Here is a 13,329-nt window from a genome sequence, read left to right on the forward strand (position 1 = left end):
TGGTGCTGGGTGGGGCAGTAGAGAGAGAGAGGAGTGGGATGGAATATTGCTGGGTGGAGGAAATAGGGGAGTGGGGATGGATATTGCTGGGTGGGAGCAGTAAAGAGAGAGGCAATGGGAATGGATATTGCTAGGTGGGGGACATAAAAGGGAGCGGGGATGGATGGTGCTGGGTGGGGCAGTAGAGAGAGGAGTGGGGATGGATATTGCTGGGGGAGGAAATAGAGAGGGAGTGGGATGGATGGTGCTGGGGGAGCAGTAGAGAGAGAGGAGTGGGGATGGATATTGCGGGGGAGGCAGTAGAGAGAGAGGAGTGGGATGGATGGTGCTGGGTTGCAGCAGTAGAGAGAGAGAGGAGTGGGGATGGATATTGCTGGATGGGGGCAGTTGAGAGAGAGGATAGAAATGGGAATGGATACTGCCGGGTGGGGGGAATACAGGGGGAGTGGGATGGATGGATGGTGCTGGGTGGGAGCAGTAGAGAGAGAGGAGGGGATGGATATTGCTGGGTGGGGGCAGTAGAGAGAGAGAGGGAGTGGGGATGGATGATGGGTGGGGGCAGTAGAGAGAGAGAGAGAGGAGTGGAATGGATATTGCCGGGTGGGGGAAATAGAGAAGGGGAGTGATGTGGATGGTGCAGGGTGGGAGCAGTAGAGAGAGAGGAGTGGGGATGGATATTGCTGAGTGGAGGCAGTAGAGAGAGAGAGGAGTGGGGATGGATATGCTGAGTGAGGCAGTAGAGAGTAGAGAGAGAGAGAGGAGTGTGGAAGGATATTGCTGGGGGGAGCAGTAGCGAGAGAGGATTGGGGATGGATATTGCTGGATGGGGGGCAGTAGAGAGAGAGAGGAGTGGGGATGGATGATGCTGGTGGGGGCAGTAGAGAGAGAGAGAGGAGTGGGAATGATTATTGCCGGGTGGGGGAAATAGAGAAGGGAGTGATGATGGATGGTGCTGGGTGGGGAGCAGTAGAGAGAGAGAGGAGTGGGGATGGATATTGCTGGGTGGAGGCAGTAGAGAGAGAGAGAGAGGATTGGGGATGGATGGTGCTGGGTGGCAGCAGTAGAGAGAGAGAGGAGTGGGGATGGATATTGCTGAGTGGAGGCAGGAGAGAGAGAGAGGAGTGGGGATGGATATTGCTGAGTGGAGGCAGTAGAGAGAGAGAGAGAGAGGAGTGTGGAAGGATATTGCTGGGTGGGAGCAGTAGCGAGAGGATTGGGGATGGATATTGCTGGGTGGGGGACATAGAGAGAGGAGTGGGGATGGATATTGCTGTGTGGGAGTAGTAGAGAGAGAGAGGATTGGGGTTGGATGGTGCTGGGTGGGGGCAGTAGAGAGAGGGGGAGTGGGAATGGATGGTGCTAGGGTGGGGCAGTAGATTAGAGAGAGAGGGGCGTGGGAATGGATGGTCCTGGGTGGGGGCAGTAGAGAGAGAGAGAGAGAGGATTGGGGATGGATGGTCCTGGGTGGGGGGCAGTAGAGAGAGAGAGGATTGGGGATGGATGGTGCTGGGGGGGGCAGTAGAGAGAGAGAGGATTGGGTTGGATGGTGCTGGGTGGGGGCAGTAGAGAGAGGGGGAGTGGGGGATGGATGGTCCTGGGTGGGGGCAGTAGAGAGAGAGAGAGAGAGAGGATTGGGGATAGATGGTACTGGGTGGGGGCAGTAGAGAGAGAGGAGTGGGGATGGATGGTGCTGGGTGGGGCAGTAGAGAGAGAGAGGAGTGGGGATGGATATTGCTGGGTGGGAGGCAGTAGAGAGAGAGAGAGGAGTGGGATGGATGGTGCTGGGGTGGCAGCAGTAGAGAGAGAGAGGAGTGGGGATGGATGGTGCTGGGTGGGAGCAGTAGAGAGAGAGAGGAGTGGGGATGGATATTGCTGAGTGGAGGCAGTAGAGAGAGAGAGGAGTGGGGATGGATATTGCTGAGTGGAGGCAGTAGAGAGAGGAGAGGAGTGTGGAAGGATATTGCTGGGTGGGAGCAGTAGCGAGAGGATTGGGGATGATATGCTGGGTGGGGGCAGTAGAGAGAGAGAGGAGTGGGGATGGATGATGCTGGGTGGGGGCAGTAGAGAGAGAGAGGAGTGGGAATGATTATTGCCGGGTGGGGGAAATAGAGAAGGGAGTGATGATGGATGGTGCTGGGTGGGAGCAGTAGAGAGAGAGGAGTGTGGATGGATATTGCTGGGTGGAGGCAGTAGAGAGAGAGAGAGGAGTGGGATGGATGGTGCTGGGTGGCAGCAGTAGAGAGAGAGAGGAGTGGGGATGGATATTGCTGAGTGGAGGCAGTAGAGAGAGAGAGGAGTGGGGATGGATATTGCTGAGTGGAGGCAGTAGAGAGAGAGAGAGAGAGAGGAGTGTGGAAGGATATTGCTGGGTGGGAGCAGTAGCGAGAGGATTGGGGATGGATATTGCTGGGTGGGGGACATAGAGAGAGGAGTGGGGATGGATATTGCTGTGTGGGAGTAGTAGAGAGAGAGAGGATTGGGGTTGGATGGTGCTGGGTGGGGGCAGTAGAGAGAGGGGGGAGTGGGGATGGATGGTGCTGGGTGGGGCAGTAGAGAGAGAGGGGCGTGGGAATGGATGGTCCTGGGTGGGGGCAGTAGAGAGAGAGAGAGAGGATTGGGGATGGATGGTCCTGGGTGGGGGCAGTAGAGAGAGAGAGGATTGGGGATGGATGGTGCTGGGTGGGGGCAGTAGAGAGAGAGAGGATTGGGGTTGGATGGTGCTGGGTGGGGGCAGTAGAGAGAGGGGGAGTGGGGATGGATGGTCCTGGGTGGGGGCAGTAGAGAGAGAGAGAGAGAGAGAGGATTGGGGATAGATGGTACTGGGTGGGGGCAGTAGAGAGAGAGGAGTGGGGATGGATGGTGCTGGGTGGGGCAGTAGAGAGAGAGAGGAGTGGGGATGGATGGTGCTGGGTGGGGGCAGTAGAGAGAGGGGAGTGGAGATGGATGGTGCTGGGTGGGGGCAGTAGAGAGAGAGGCTAGTCCGGTTGAATATGGTTGGGTGGGAGCCAATAGAGAGAGAGAGAGTGAGGGGTGGGGTGGGGTTGAATATTACTGGGTGGGGGCCAATAGAGAGAGAGGGAGGAGTTGGGATGGATGATGGGGGCAGTAGAGAGAGAGAGTGGAGTGGGGATGGATGATGGGGGCAGTAGAGAGGGGAGTGGGGATGGTGCTGGGTGGGGGCAGTAGAGAGAGGGGGGAGTGGGGATGGATGGTGCTGGGTGGGGGCAGTAGAGAGAGAGGGGAGTGGGGGTGGATGGTGCTGGGTGGGGGCAGTAGAGAGAGAGAGAGAGAGAGGAGTGGAGATGGATGGTGCTGGGTGGGGGCAGTAGAGAGAGAGGCTAGTCTGGTTGAATATGGTTGGGTGGGAGCCAATAGAGAGAGAGAGAGATTGAGGGGTGGGGTTGAATATTACTGGGTGGGGGCCAATAGAGAGAGAGAGAGGAGTGGGGATGGATGATGGGAGCAGTAGAGAGAGAGGAGTGGGGATGGATGATGGGGGCAGTAGAGAGAGAGAGGGAGGAGTTAGGATGGATGATGGGGGCAGTAGAGAGAGAGAGAGGAGTGGGGATGGATGATGGGGGCAGTAGAGAGGGGAGTGGGGATGGTGCTGGGTGGGGGAAATAGAGAGGGGACCGGGGAATGGGGGAGTGAGAGCGAGAGGAGCTGGTAAGGCTTTTTGTATTACTTTGGCAGCGCATTTCTTTATGTTGATATCAAATCCTTTCTATCCCGCCAGGGAGCCCAGATTGCCCGGCCTACAAGGTTTCTTGGATCTCGGGAAATCTCCCGGCACTCAGGAGCCGCCTCTGTCCTTTGTTAGGAGTGGAAGGGTCACAGCTCTCGCCAGCTCGGACTTTATTAATGCGTAAACCAAGTTAGAAACTTGGCTGCAACCAACCAGAAGGGCCGGGAGAGGGTCCTGCGTTATTCTATCTGTACAGCTGCCGATGAGGCTTTCAGCGGCTCGGGTTACGCAGCAGAGTAGCAACAGGGCTCAGGGAGGAACACGGCGCAGGCACGGTCTGGCTGCGAAATCTCGGCTCGAAACCCATGCCAGGTACACTTAGTGCTCATTTTCTCTTCCCTTTCCCTGCGGGGGCGGGCAGTCGTGCACCGACAGCTTACTCCGGAGCGACTTCGGGGCTTTCTAAGGATTTACTTTAAGAAGTAACTCCAAGGGGGCTGGGTGCACATGCTTATAAACCCCAGGGGATTCGCTTTCAAAGCACAGCGTGGAGGATCGCTCGTAGGACGACTCCTCCCTGCCTGCAAATCTTTCTGCAGAAGGAGAGAGCTCAAGGCTTGCATGGGCCGGATATTTTTGTGGGGGGAGGGGCGCATACAGCGTGATGTCAGTGAGGTAGAGCTTTAGGGTGCTTGGCACTGGCAGGGCCCACCCCATTCTTTAGTTTCTGCTCTGGGCTCGGCCCTGCTCATGTGCACCACATCCTGTAATTGAAAGAGTGCCCCTGTGGCGCAGAGCCTGCTGCTGCGTGCTGGCACAAGTGATCTGCTTTCTGCCTGCGTCCTTCAGGAGCAAATGGAAGGGATTAAAGAAAGGGGCGTTGTGCTGGTTACTAACTGTGCCTACTACTGCTGGGCAGAGTTATAGCTTTGCAGATTTTCACTAACTGCTGCCTTGATGCACCCCCCAACTACAAGAAGAAAGAAGTCTTAACAAAGCTGTCCTAACTTAACTTTTCTCCTTTTTGACCTCAGATATCAAAGGAAACATATGCATGTAATTCTGCCCAATGAAATCCTTCTGCAGAGGGGTGCAGATATGACCAAAACCAGCCAGCCAGAAAGAGAGAGAGCACAGGGAGGAGGAAGCACAGGGCTGTGGGATGGTGGAAGGGGAGCCAGCATGCAGAGCTCTGGAAATTATTTACTAAAAAGCATTAGAGCCAACCAAAAGCCCTTTAACCCCAGGCAAACTGTATCTATATATAATAACAAGCATGCACGTGGGACATTTTACTCCCAGACCAGAGAAAAAAAATTGGATTTTTGTATGTTCTTTCATTCTGATTAGAAGACTGAGATGGTTAAGGTGGGAATAAGTCCTCAAGTCACTGAAAATGTATCTTAACTACTCCTGTCAAATGCCTTGTCTTAAGTAATTTATAAAACAAATATATCTCAGGATTTCCCTCAATAAACATAACTGTTTGTATCTTATGGACAGGCCCATCTCAGTTTCTCTGATATAGCTGAATCAATGCACCTCACTCCTGCCCTGAGGCAACCCCCTGCTATTCCACTACAATGGATACAGCTCTGCCAATACACCTCATTCCTGCCCTGCAACACCCCCTGCTATTCCAGTACAATGGATACAGTTCTGCCAATGTCCCTGCCCTGCAACACCTCCTGCCAATATAATACTGAAACCCCCACGCACAGTTTTGCCAAAGCACCTCACTCCTGCCCTGCAGCACCCCTTGCTATTCCTGTATTGAGACCCTCACACACTGCTCTGCCAATGCACCTCACTCCTGCCCTGCAGCACCCCTTGCTATTCCTGTATTGAGACCCTCACACACAGCTCTGCCAATGCACCTCACTCCTGTTCTGCCCTACCTCCTGACAATCCAGTACTGATATCTTCACACACAGCTCTGCCAGTGCACCTCATTTCTGCCCTGTAACACCTCCTGCCAGACCAGTACTGAGACCCTCACACACAGGTCTGCCAATGCAGCTCACTTCTGCCCTGCAACACCTCCTGCCAGTCCAGTACTGAGAACCTCACACACATACTGTAGCTCTGCCACTGCTCCTCACTCCTGCCCTGCAGCACCCTTGGCTATTCAAGTATTGAGACCCATGGATACAGCTCTGCCAGTGCACCTCATTTCTACTCTGCTATTGTCAAATCAATAAATGCAGCCAGTGAAGGGTTAGATGGAAGAGGGCAGAAGGTTGGAGATGGCATGGGTGCCCACAGAGGGAGTGAGGGGTTGTCATCCTTCCCCCTTCCCTCAAATTTTAATGAATAATTATTTTTGTCGCTGTTTGTATCATTTTCTTTTCTTTTTGTTACTCCCCCCTCAAGCAATATTTCTTTAAGCACTTAAGGATGGCATGGATAAATGGAAGAGGCTAGAGACTAGACTAGCTCCTGACCTCCTTGCCATCAGGAAAGTCCTAAAACCTTGGCTCTTTGGGCCTGAGGACGGAATTGTTTCACAAAATCTATTATGAAAAATCCTCCCCTCCTCATACAGACTTATCACCCTCCCTCCTGCTAGTCCCCCTGTATGGACAAACATTGGCCAAAGGTGCTCCGCCTACAATGGATATTCTCCTGCCTTTATTTACCTATTTCTGTTACCCTAGCTTAATGCAAACCTAGCCTGCAATACTTCCCAGCCTCAGATAAACAGTGAGGAGGAGGAGGAGAAGGAAGAGGTTCTGAACCACAGAGCACTAAAATAGTGTGCCTCTCCTAGACCCTGCACACAATATCCTGATTTTATTGTCTCTGCAGGATACAACTCCTCCACTGCTCACATGGACCTATGGAGTGTCCCCAACACCAGGGACAAGGGCTGGTACTTATCGCTGATGGCGCCCAATGACAGGGGCCCCAATTATGCATGGCTTGATCCTTCCAGGCTGTACTGCCACCAGCAGGTAAGGGGATTCCTTTAGTACAGCGTGAACTCTGCCCAGGATCCTCTCTGTATTGGAGCCAAAGCCGAAGGTTATGTAGTTACATTCAAGAGCTCCCATTAGTGCATTCAAGAGCTCCCATTAATGCATTGATTATCTCATCAGATATCAACAAAAAAGAAAATATTTTTTAAATTGCTGACCAGCTTAAAGCCAATGAAACCATCTGGTTGAAATGTGTTTTGTGGGAATGGTGATATTTTTTTAATGATGTGAGATTATTTTAGCTAATAAGCATCATCCCCCCACACAGGCTGCTGGCGATATTAAGAGGAAATAAAAAAACTTAGAAATGTCCCCAAAAAAAAAAGAAAAGGAAAAAAGTGTGCCAGCGGTCAGGTTAGGAAAAGGGACGCTCTAAAATTGAGCGTCTGTTTTCCTAACCGGCTGACAGCCACCTCTCCCGGGCGCCCTTTACTGAGGATGCACTAGGGGCGCGCGGTTTCCCCTAGCGCCTCCTATTTACCGCGGCAGCCCATTTGCATTTTGATTTGGGCGCCCTGGAGAGGTGGATCGGCACGCGCTAAGGGAGCGGACGCTCAATCATGAGTGCCCCTTTAACACGCGCTGATAATGCGTTGGCCTGACAGTCTTTGAAGGTTACAGCTACATCACTCGCCAGTTGTGACACTAAAGGTTGCAGGCGTGTGACAGAAATTCTGGTTATCCAGCATGTTCTGATCACAGGCTTGAGAGGGCTTTCTGCTCCATTGCATACAAGAGAGAGATCCTACAGGACTCTGTCAGCGTACTATGAATCATGCTGAGGCAGAGAAATAGCAATTATTTAATGAAAAAAGAACCGTTCCTGAACATACCCAGATCAGTCCAGACTAGTGGGTTGTATATCCCTACCAGCAGGTGGAGTCAGAGAGCAATTAGAACTTTGGGCACTGCTACATAACGAGAGTGCCACCTGCAGTCACTCAGTATTTCTCTGACTCCAACAGATGGTAGAGAAGCAAACTTGCAGTCTGTTAGTCAGTTAAAAAAAAAAGATTATTAGGGAAAGGTTTTTTTTCCTAGGATAGGCTAGTTTGTAGTTAGTTGTGTAGCTTCCTGAGATGTTAGGCACCTTCGTGGGCCATCCCTTAGTTGAAGCCGGGCGTCCTGGGGGTTGGATACCCCTGCCTGTGTCTCGCCCGCATTGGTGCCAGTGTCTCGATAACCAGGGGCTCCTGGTTTCCTCGACCACTGAGGAGGCTCCTCTCCTTCCTTCAGACTCCAAAACTGTCAGGGTAAAGTTTTCTTTAAAAAAAAAAAAATTTCAGAAAGAAAGCAAAGAAGAAGCCTTTCAAGGTAGGAGGAGTTCATTTGGGGGATGGGCCGTGCCGTTTAGTCGGCAGGCCAGCTGGAGTGGTGAGCTTAACCAGGCGGGTCCTCACGACGGCCCGAGGCTCTGGGTAGGTCGGTAGGGGGAGGCCTCTTTTTATTTTCGCGCCAGCAACTCTCCTCACAGCAATTTCGCGCCTGCGGGGAGTTTTTCTATTTTTAGCTCCTGCAGTCGCGCAAAGGTTTTCTGACTGGAATTTTTTTCTCAATGGCACCCCGGCCTAAGTTGAGAACTTGCCGCGCATGTGGGGTGTCAGGGCAGGCCATAAATGCTAGTTCCCTGTGTTCTGTCTGTTCTTCAGTGCAGGAGGGAACTTCCTCGGGGGGAGCAGCAAGCAGGCAAGGGCTCTGGTCCTCCGGGCCGCAGTCTTCCTCAGCGGGGGAGGGTAGCTCGTGGAGGCTGCCGGAGGAGGAGGCACCTCCCATTCTTTCTCCGGTGGACCAAATTCCCACGTTTGGGGATGACCCTGGGCCACCGGACCTTCCTGCGCGGGGTGGTGTTGATTCAGGGGAGTTTTCCCCTGACTTTGTGCTCCTGCTGCATCAGGCGTTCCTGGCTAGGAAACAGGATATCCTGAAGAGAGCAGCGCAGCCAGACACTTTGGCGGAACCTCCATCAAAGCGGATACCCACGAGGTCCCCGAACCGCCATCACCCTGCAGGGACTTGCCAAGGGGCTCAAGGTGTGAATAAGTTGCCGGCCCCACTCGAGGATCTCTCAGACTCTGGGGCGGATCAGGATCCAGGACACACCCAAATTATGGGTGATGTGATACAGGACGACCTGGACCAAGAAGACCTCCCACCCTCGGAAGGCAATGATCCCAGCGTAGTGCGCTTGTTTAAGCGAGAGGCGCACCAACCTCTCATTCCCCAGATCCTGGGGATCAAAGTTTCACAGGAGGAATCAGACAGTGAAAGTGTCAACTGGTCCTAGATGGGATTCGGGGTCCGACAACTTCCTTCCCATTACCTAAGAAGGTCCGCAAGCTAGTGACCCGGGAGTGGGACTCGTCGGATGCATGTTTAAGAGTTGGAGGAGCCATGGCGAAACTTTACCCGCTAGCGCAGGATGTTTTGGATCTTCTAAAGATACCGAAGGTGGACGCGGCGGTGTATGCGGTGACTAAGAAGACCACCATTCCTGTGGCTGGAGCTGCTGTGCTGAAGGACATTCAGGACCGCAAACTGTAGATTCATCTGAAGCGAGTCTTTGAGGTCTCAGCGCTGAGTCTCAGGGTGGTGATTTGTGCCAGCCTCATGCAGAGAGCCTGTCTTTGCTGGGTTCAGGAGGCGGCCGCAACCCCCAGTCCCGATGGTGGGGGGCCCTTGCAAGCCACACGTTTGGAGGCAGGAGTTGCCTTTGTCGCAGACGCGTTGTATTACCTGATTACAACCTCAGCGCGTAGTATGGTGTCTGCGGTTATGGCTCGTAGACTGCTCTGGTTGCGTAATTGGTCAGCAGATTTATCTTCCTAGTCTCAACTCTATAATCTCCCCTTTAAGGGAAAGCTTCTCTTCAGGGAGGATATCGACCAGTTGGTGAAATTGCTGGGGGACCGATTGCCAGAGGACAGGAAACCTTCAGGGAAGGTTTTTCCCCCACGGGCTCGTTTTCGGGATTTTTGCAGATTTCGCCCTGGTAGGTCTTCAGCTCCTTCGGGGTCCAGGCCGGGCTCAGGACGTCAGCAGTCCTTTCATGGAGGACGGCACCCAGGCAGAGAGTTCATGTGCCAGGGTGCTGGTCGTGGAAAACCTACCCAATGAAGCCAGGGGCACCCATTACATCGTAGAAGCTGTTGGAGGCAGATTGTCTTGAGTTTTCGCGCATGGTGCGGGAGGCCTTTGTGGAGTCTCGCGTCGCTTCGTGGGTCAAGCGCGAGGCAGTACAGGGGATGCTACAATGGCTGCTCGATCTCCTGACCATTGTTCCAGTTCCTCTGGCAGAACAGAGCAAGGGACAGTATTCGGTCTACTTTGTGGTTCCCAAGAAAGAGGGCACCTTTTGTCCCATTCTGGATCTGCAGAAAGTGAACAGGTGTTTGCGAGTTTCCAATTTTCACATAGAGACATTGAGAACTGTGGTGGCCGTGGTACACAGTGGAGAGTTTCTAGCATCGTTAGACCTCACCGAGGTGTATCTCCACATCCCGATTCTCCGGGCTCACCAGTGGTTGCTCCGCTTCAAGGTGATGGGCCAACTTTTCCAGTTTCAAGCTCTTTCTTTTGGCCTGGCGACGGCTCCACATAGTTTTACCAAGGTCATGGTGGTCGTGGCGGCGTTCTTGCACAAGAAGGGAGTCCTTGTTCACCCGTATCTCGATGACTGGCTAATCCAAGCGAAGTCTCAGGAGGACTGCGTAAGATCGGTTCAGAGGGTGATGCTCACCTTGCAGTCGCTCTGCTGGGTCATAAATGTCCAGAAGTCATTTTGAACCCACGCGGTCATTGATCTACTTTGTAGCGCTGTTCGACACTTTCCAAGGCAAGGTTTCTCTGGCAGCGGACCGTGTAACAAAGTTGCAGGATCAGGTCCAAGCCCTGCTTCAGAGGAAGAATCCGACGGTTTGGCATCACTTACAGGTTCTGGGATCCATGGCTTCCTTGGATTTGGTCCCGTGGGCGTTCGCTCATTTACGTCCGTTGCAGCATGTGCTGTTATCGTGATGGAGTCTGGTGTCTGAACAGTTCCATATACCGTTACCTCTCCTTCTAGAGTCCAGAGTCAGTCTATCTTGATGGCTTTCACGCAGCAACCTGGAACAGGAAGTAGACTTAGACCCTCCAAATTGGGTGGTTATCTCCACAGATGCCAGTCTATCCAGATGGGGTGCAGTCTGCCTCAACAAATCCGCCCAAGGGCTTTGGTCTCCAATGGAGAAATCCTGGTCCATCAACCGCTTCGAGACGAGGGCTGTCCAGCTGGCCCTCTGAGCATTTCTTCCTCTGGTCAAGGACACAATGGTTCTCAGACAATGCGGCGACTGTAGCTTACATCAACCAGCAAGGCAGGACACGGAGTCTTGCGGTGGCATTGGAGGCGAGGCTATTCACTTGGGCGGAGCGCCATCTCAAAGGAATCACTGCATATCATGTCGTGCGCGTGGAAAATGTACTCGTGGACTTCCTCAGCAGGCAACAGCTGTGGGAGTTAGCTGCCGAAGCATGGAACCTCATTTGTGCCAGGTGGAGCGTGCCTCAGTTGGATCTGATGACAACTCGTGCCAATGCAAAGACAGAGAACTTCTTCAGCCGTCGTTGAGAAATAGGCTTGGTAGGACTTGGACGCTCTGGTATATCTGTGGCCCACGGACATTCTTCTTTATGCCTTTCCTCCCTGGCCTCTCATCAGTAGGCTTCTACGACACATAGAGCGGCATCCAGGCAGTGTAGTGTTGGTGGCTCTGGAGTGGCCGCATCGCTCGTGATTCGCGGACATGGTGCGATTAGCCTTGGAAAGTCCTCTACAGCTGGCGCATCTTCCGCATCCACGCCATCAGGGGCCCATATTTTTGGATCAGGAGGATCGCTTCTCTCTCGCAGCCTGGCTTTTGAGAGGTGGTGATTGTGATTGAAGGGATATTCCGAGCAGGTCATTTCCACTCTTCTTCAGGCACGTTGGCCTTCTACTTCTATGGCCTATGATAGGGTCTGGAAGTTATTTGAGGCATGGTGCCGCCAGCGCTCCTTGGATCTTTTGTCAACAGAGATTCCCCAGGTGTTGGTTCAGGTGGCTGCCTTAAGGGGCAGAGTTCACGGTCGGTCGCTGGCAGTGCATCCAGACATTTCGCGTTTCCTCAAAGGAGTAAAGCATTTACATCCTCCCGTACGCCCGTTATGTCCGGACTGGAGTTTGAACCTGGTGCTTCGGGTGTTTTGCAGAGCCCTTTTTGAGCCTTTACGGAGGGCTCCCATTAAGGATTTGACCTTGAAGACCGTTTTCCTCGTACCCATTTGTTCTGCTCGACGCATTTCAGAGTTACAGGCTTTGTCGTGTCAAGATCCTTCTTAGGATTTACGATGATAGTTTTGCTGCGCACGATTCCTTCCTTCATGCCCAAGGTGGTCTTCTGCTTTTCATGTCAATCAGGCGGTGGATCTGCTAGGATTTCCGAACTGGTTCAGGGATTCTTCTCAGGAGAGAGAACTTCATCTTTTGGATGTGCGTTGCATTCTTTTGCACTATTTGGAGGTTACTAATGACTTCCAGCGTTCGGACCATCTGTTTGTCTTGTTTGGGGATCCTAAGAAGGGTGACAAGGCTTCGAAGGTGACGATTTTGCGCTGGATTAAGGAGGCTATTGCTGCAGCTTATGTTGCCCGCAGACATCAGGTGCCCGTGGGTCTGAGAGCTCATTCCACTAGAGCCCAGGCTACCTCCTGGGCTGAGTGTCAGCTTCTGTCGTCTCAGGAGACCTGCAGAGCGGCGTTTTGGTCCTCCCTGCACACTTTCACCAAGCATTATCGTTTGGATGTGAGGGTGCAAGATGAATCGTCCTTTGGGGAGATTGTATTGCGAGCGGGTCTTTCAGGTTCCCGCCCAGTGTAGAGTAGCTTGGGTACATCCCACTGGTCTGGACTGTTCTTGGTATGTTCAGGAAAGGAAAATTGGTTCTTACCTGCTAATTTTCGTTCCTGTAATATCACAGATCAGTCCAGAGACCCGCCCCCCCTTTTCAGATTCCAAAAGACTACCTTGAGAGGTGATATTTCCTGAAGAAACAATTTGGTCTTTTTGCAAATGCTCCGGAAGGGGCAAGTTCCGAGGTGATCTAGTGGGGTTTTTGTTGTTGTTTTATCTGTTCCGGGCGAGAGGTTGGCGGTTACGTTTTGGGTTCCAACCCCCTTCGCCTTTAAAGTAAAGTTTGGTTGTTTAGGCTTGGGTACAGGTCAATACTGAGTGACTGCAGGTGGCACTCTCTCGTTATGTAGCAGTGCCCAAAGTTCTAATTGTTCTCTGACTCCACCTGCTGGACTGATCTGTGGTATTACAGGAACGAAAATTAGCAGTTAAGAACCAATTTTCCTTTCCCTTCTCTACCTGTCATGTTTCAATGCCTTCACCCTGATCTGGGTCTGTCTGCTTCTAGTTGCCCTTCCTCAAAGATGCTTAGTGTAAGAAATAAATGTTATTTTTATTGTTTTTTCCTCTCTAGGCCTTGCAAGACTGCATCGAGGACCTGCTGCAGCCCTTTCAGAATGATTTAATTGACCTGGTTGCTGGAATTGATGCTATGGGATTCATTCTAGGTACAGTCCCTGGTTTCAGAATTGTTTTTATTTTTTGATTTTACAACTGGAATCTGAATTCTTTTGATC

The 13,329-nt window shown here is 52.3% G+C and overlaps 1 protein-coding gene across 2 annotated transcripts in view; it reads left to right on the plus strand.

Moving 5' to 3' along the window:
* Positions 1-13,329, plus strand: part of LOC115096552 (adenine phosphoribosyltransferase-like) — a 55,023-nt gene that overhangs the window by 23,360 nt on the left and 18,334 nt on the right. The window contains exons 1-3 of one of the 2 annotated variants that reach the window (XM_029611321.1): positions 3,685-4,057; positions 6,494-6,639; positions 13,167-13,260. In XM_029611321.1, the coding sequence (XP_029467181.1) occupies positions 4,051-4,057; positions 6,494-6,639; positions 13,167-13,260 (247 nt within the window). In that variant the 5' untranslated portion in view covers positions 3,685-4,050. Of the gene's footprint in view, positions 1-3,684; positions 4,058-6,493; positions 6,640-13,166; positions 13,261-13,329 lie in introns of those variants that run through there. The other variant, XM_029611322.1, reaches the window with a different exon arrangement.

This window comes from Rhinatrema bivittatum, chromosome 8 (assembly GCF_901001135.1).
Source record: "Rhinatrema bivittatum chromosome 8, aRhiBiv1.1, whole genome shotgun sequence".
NCBI lineage: Eukaryota > Metazoa > Chordata > Amphibia > Gymnophiona > Rhinatrematidae > Rhinatrema > Rhinatrema bivittatum.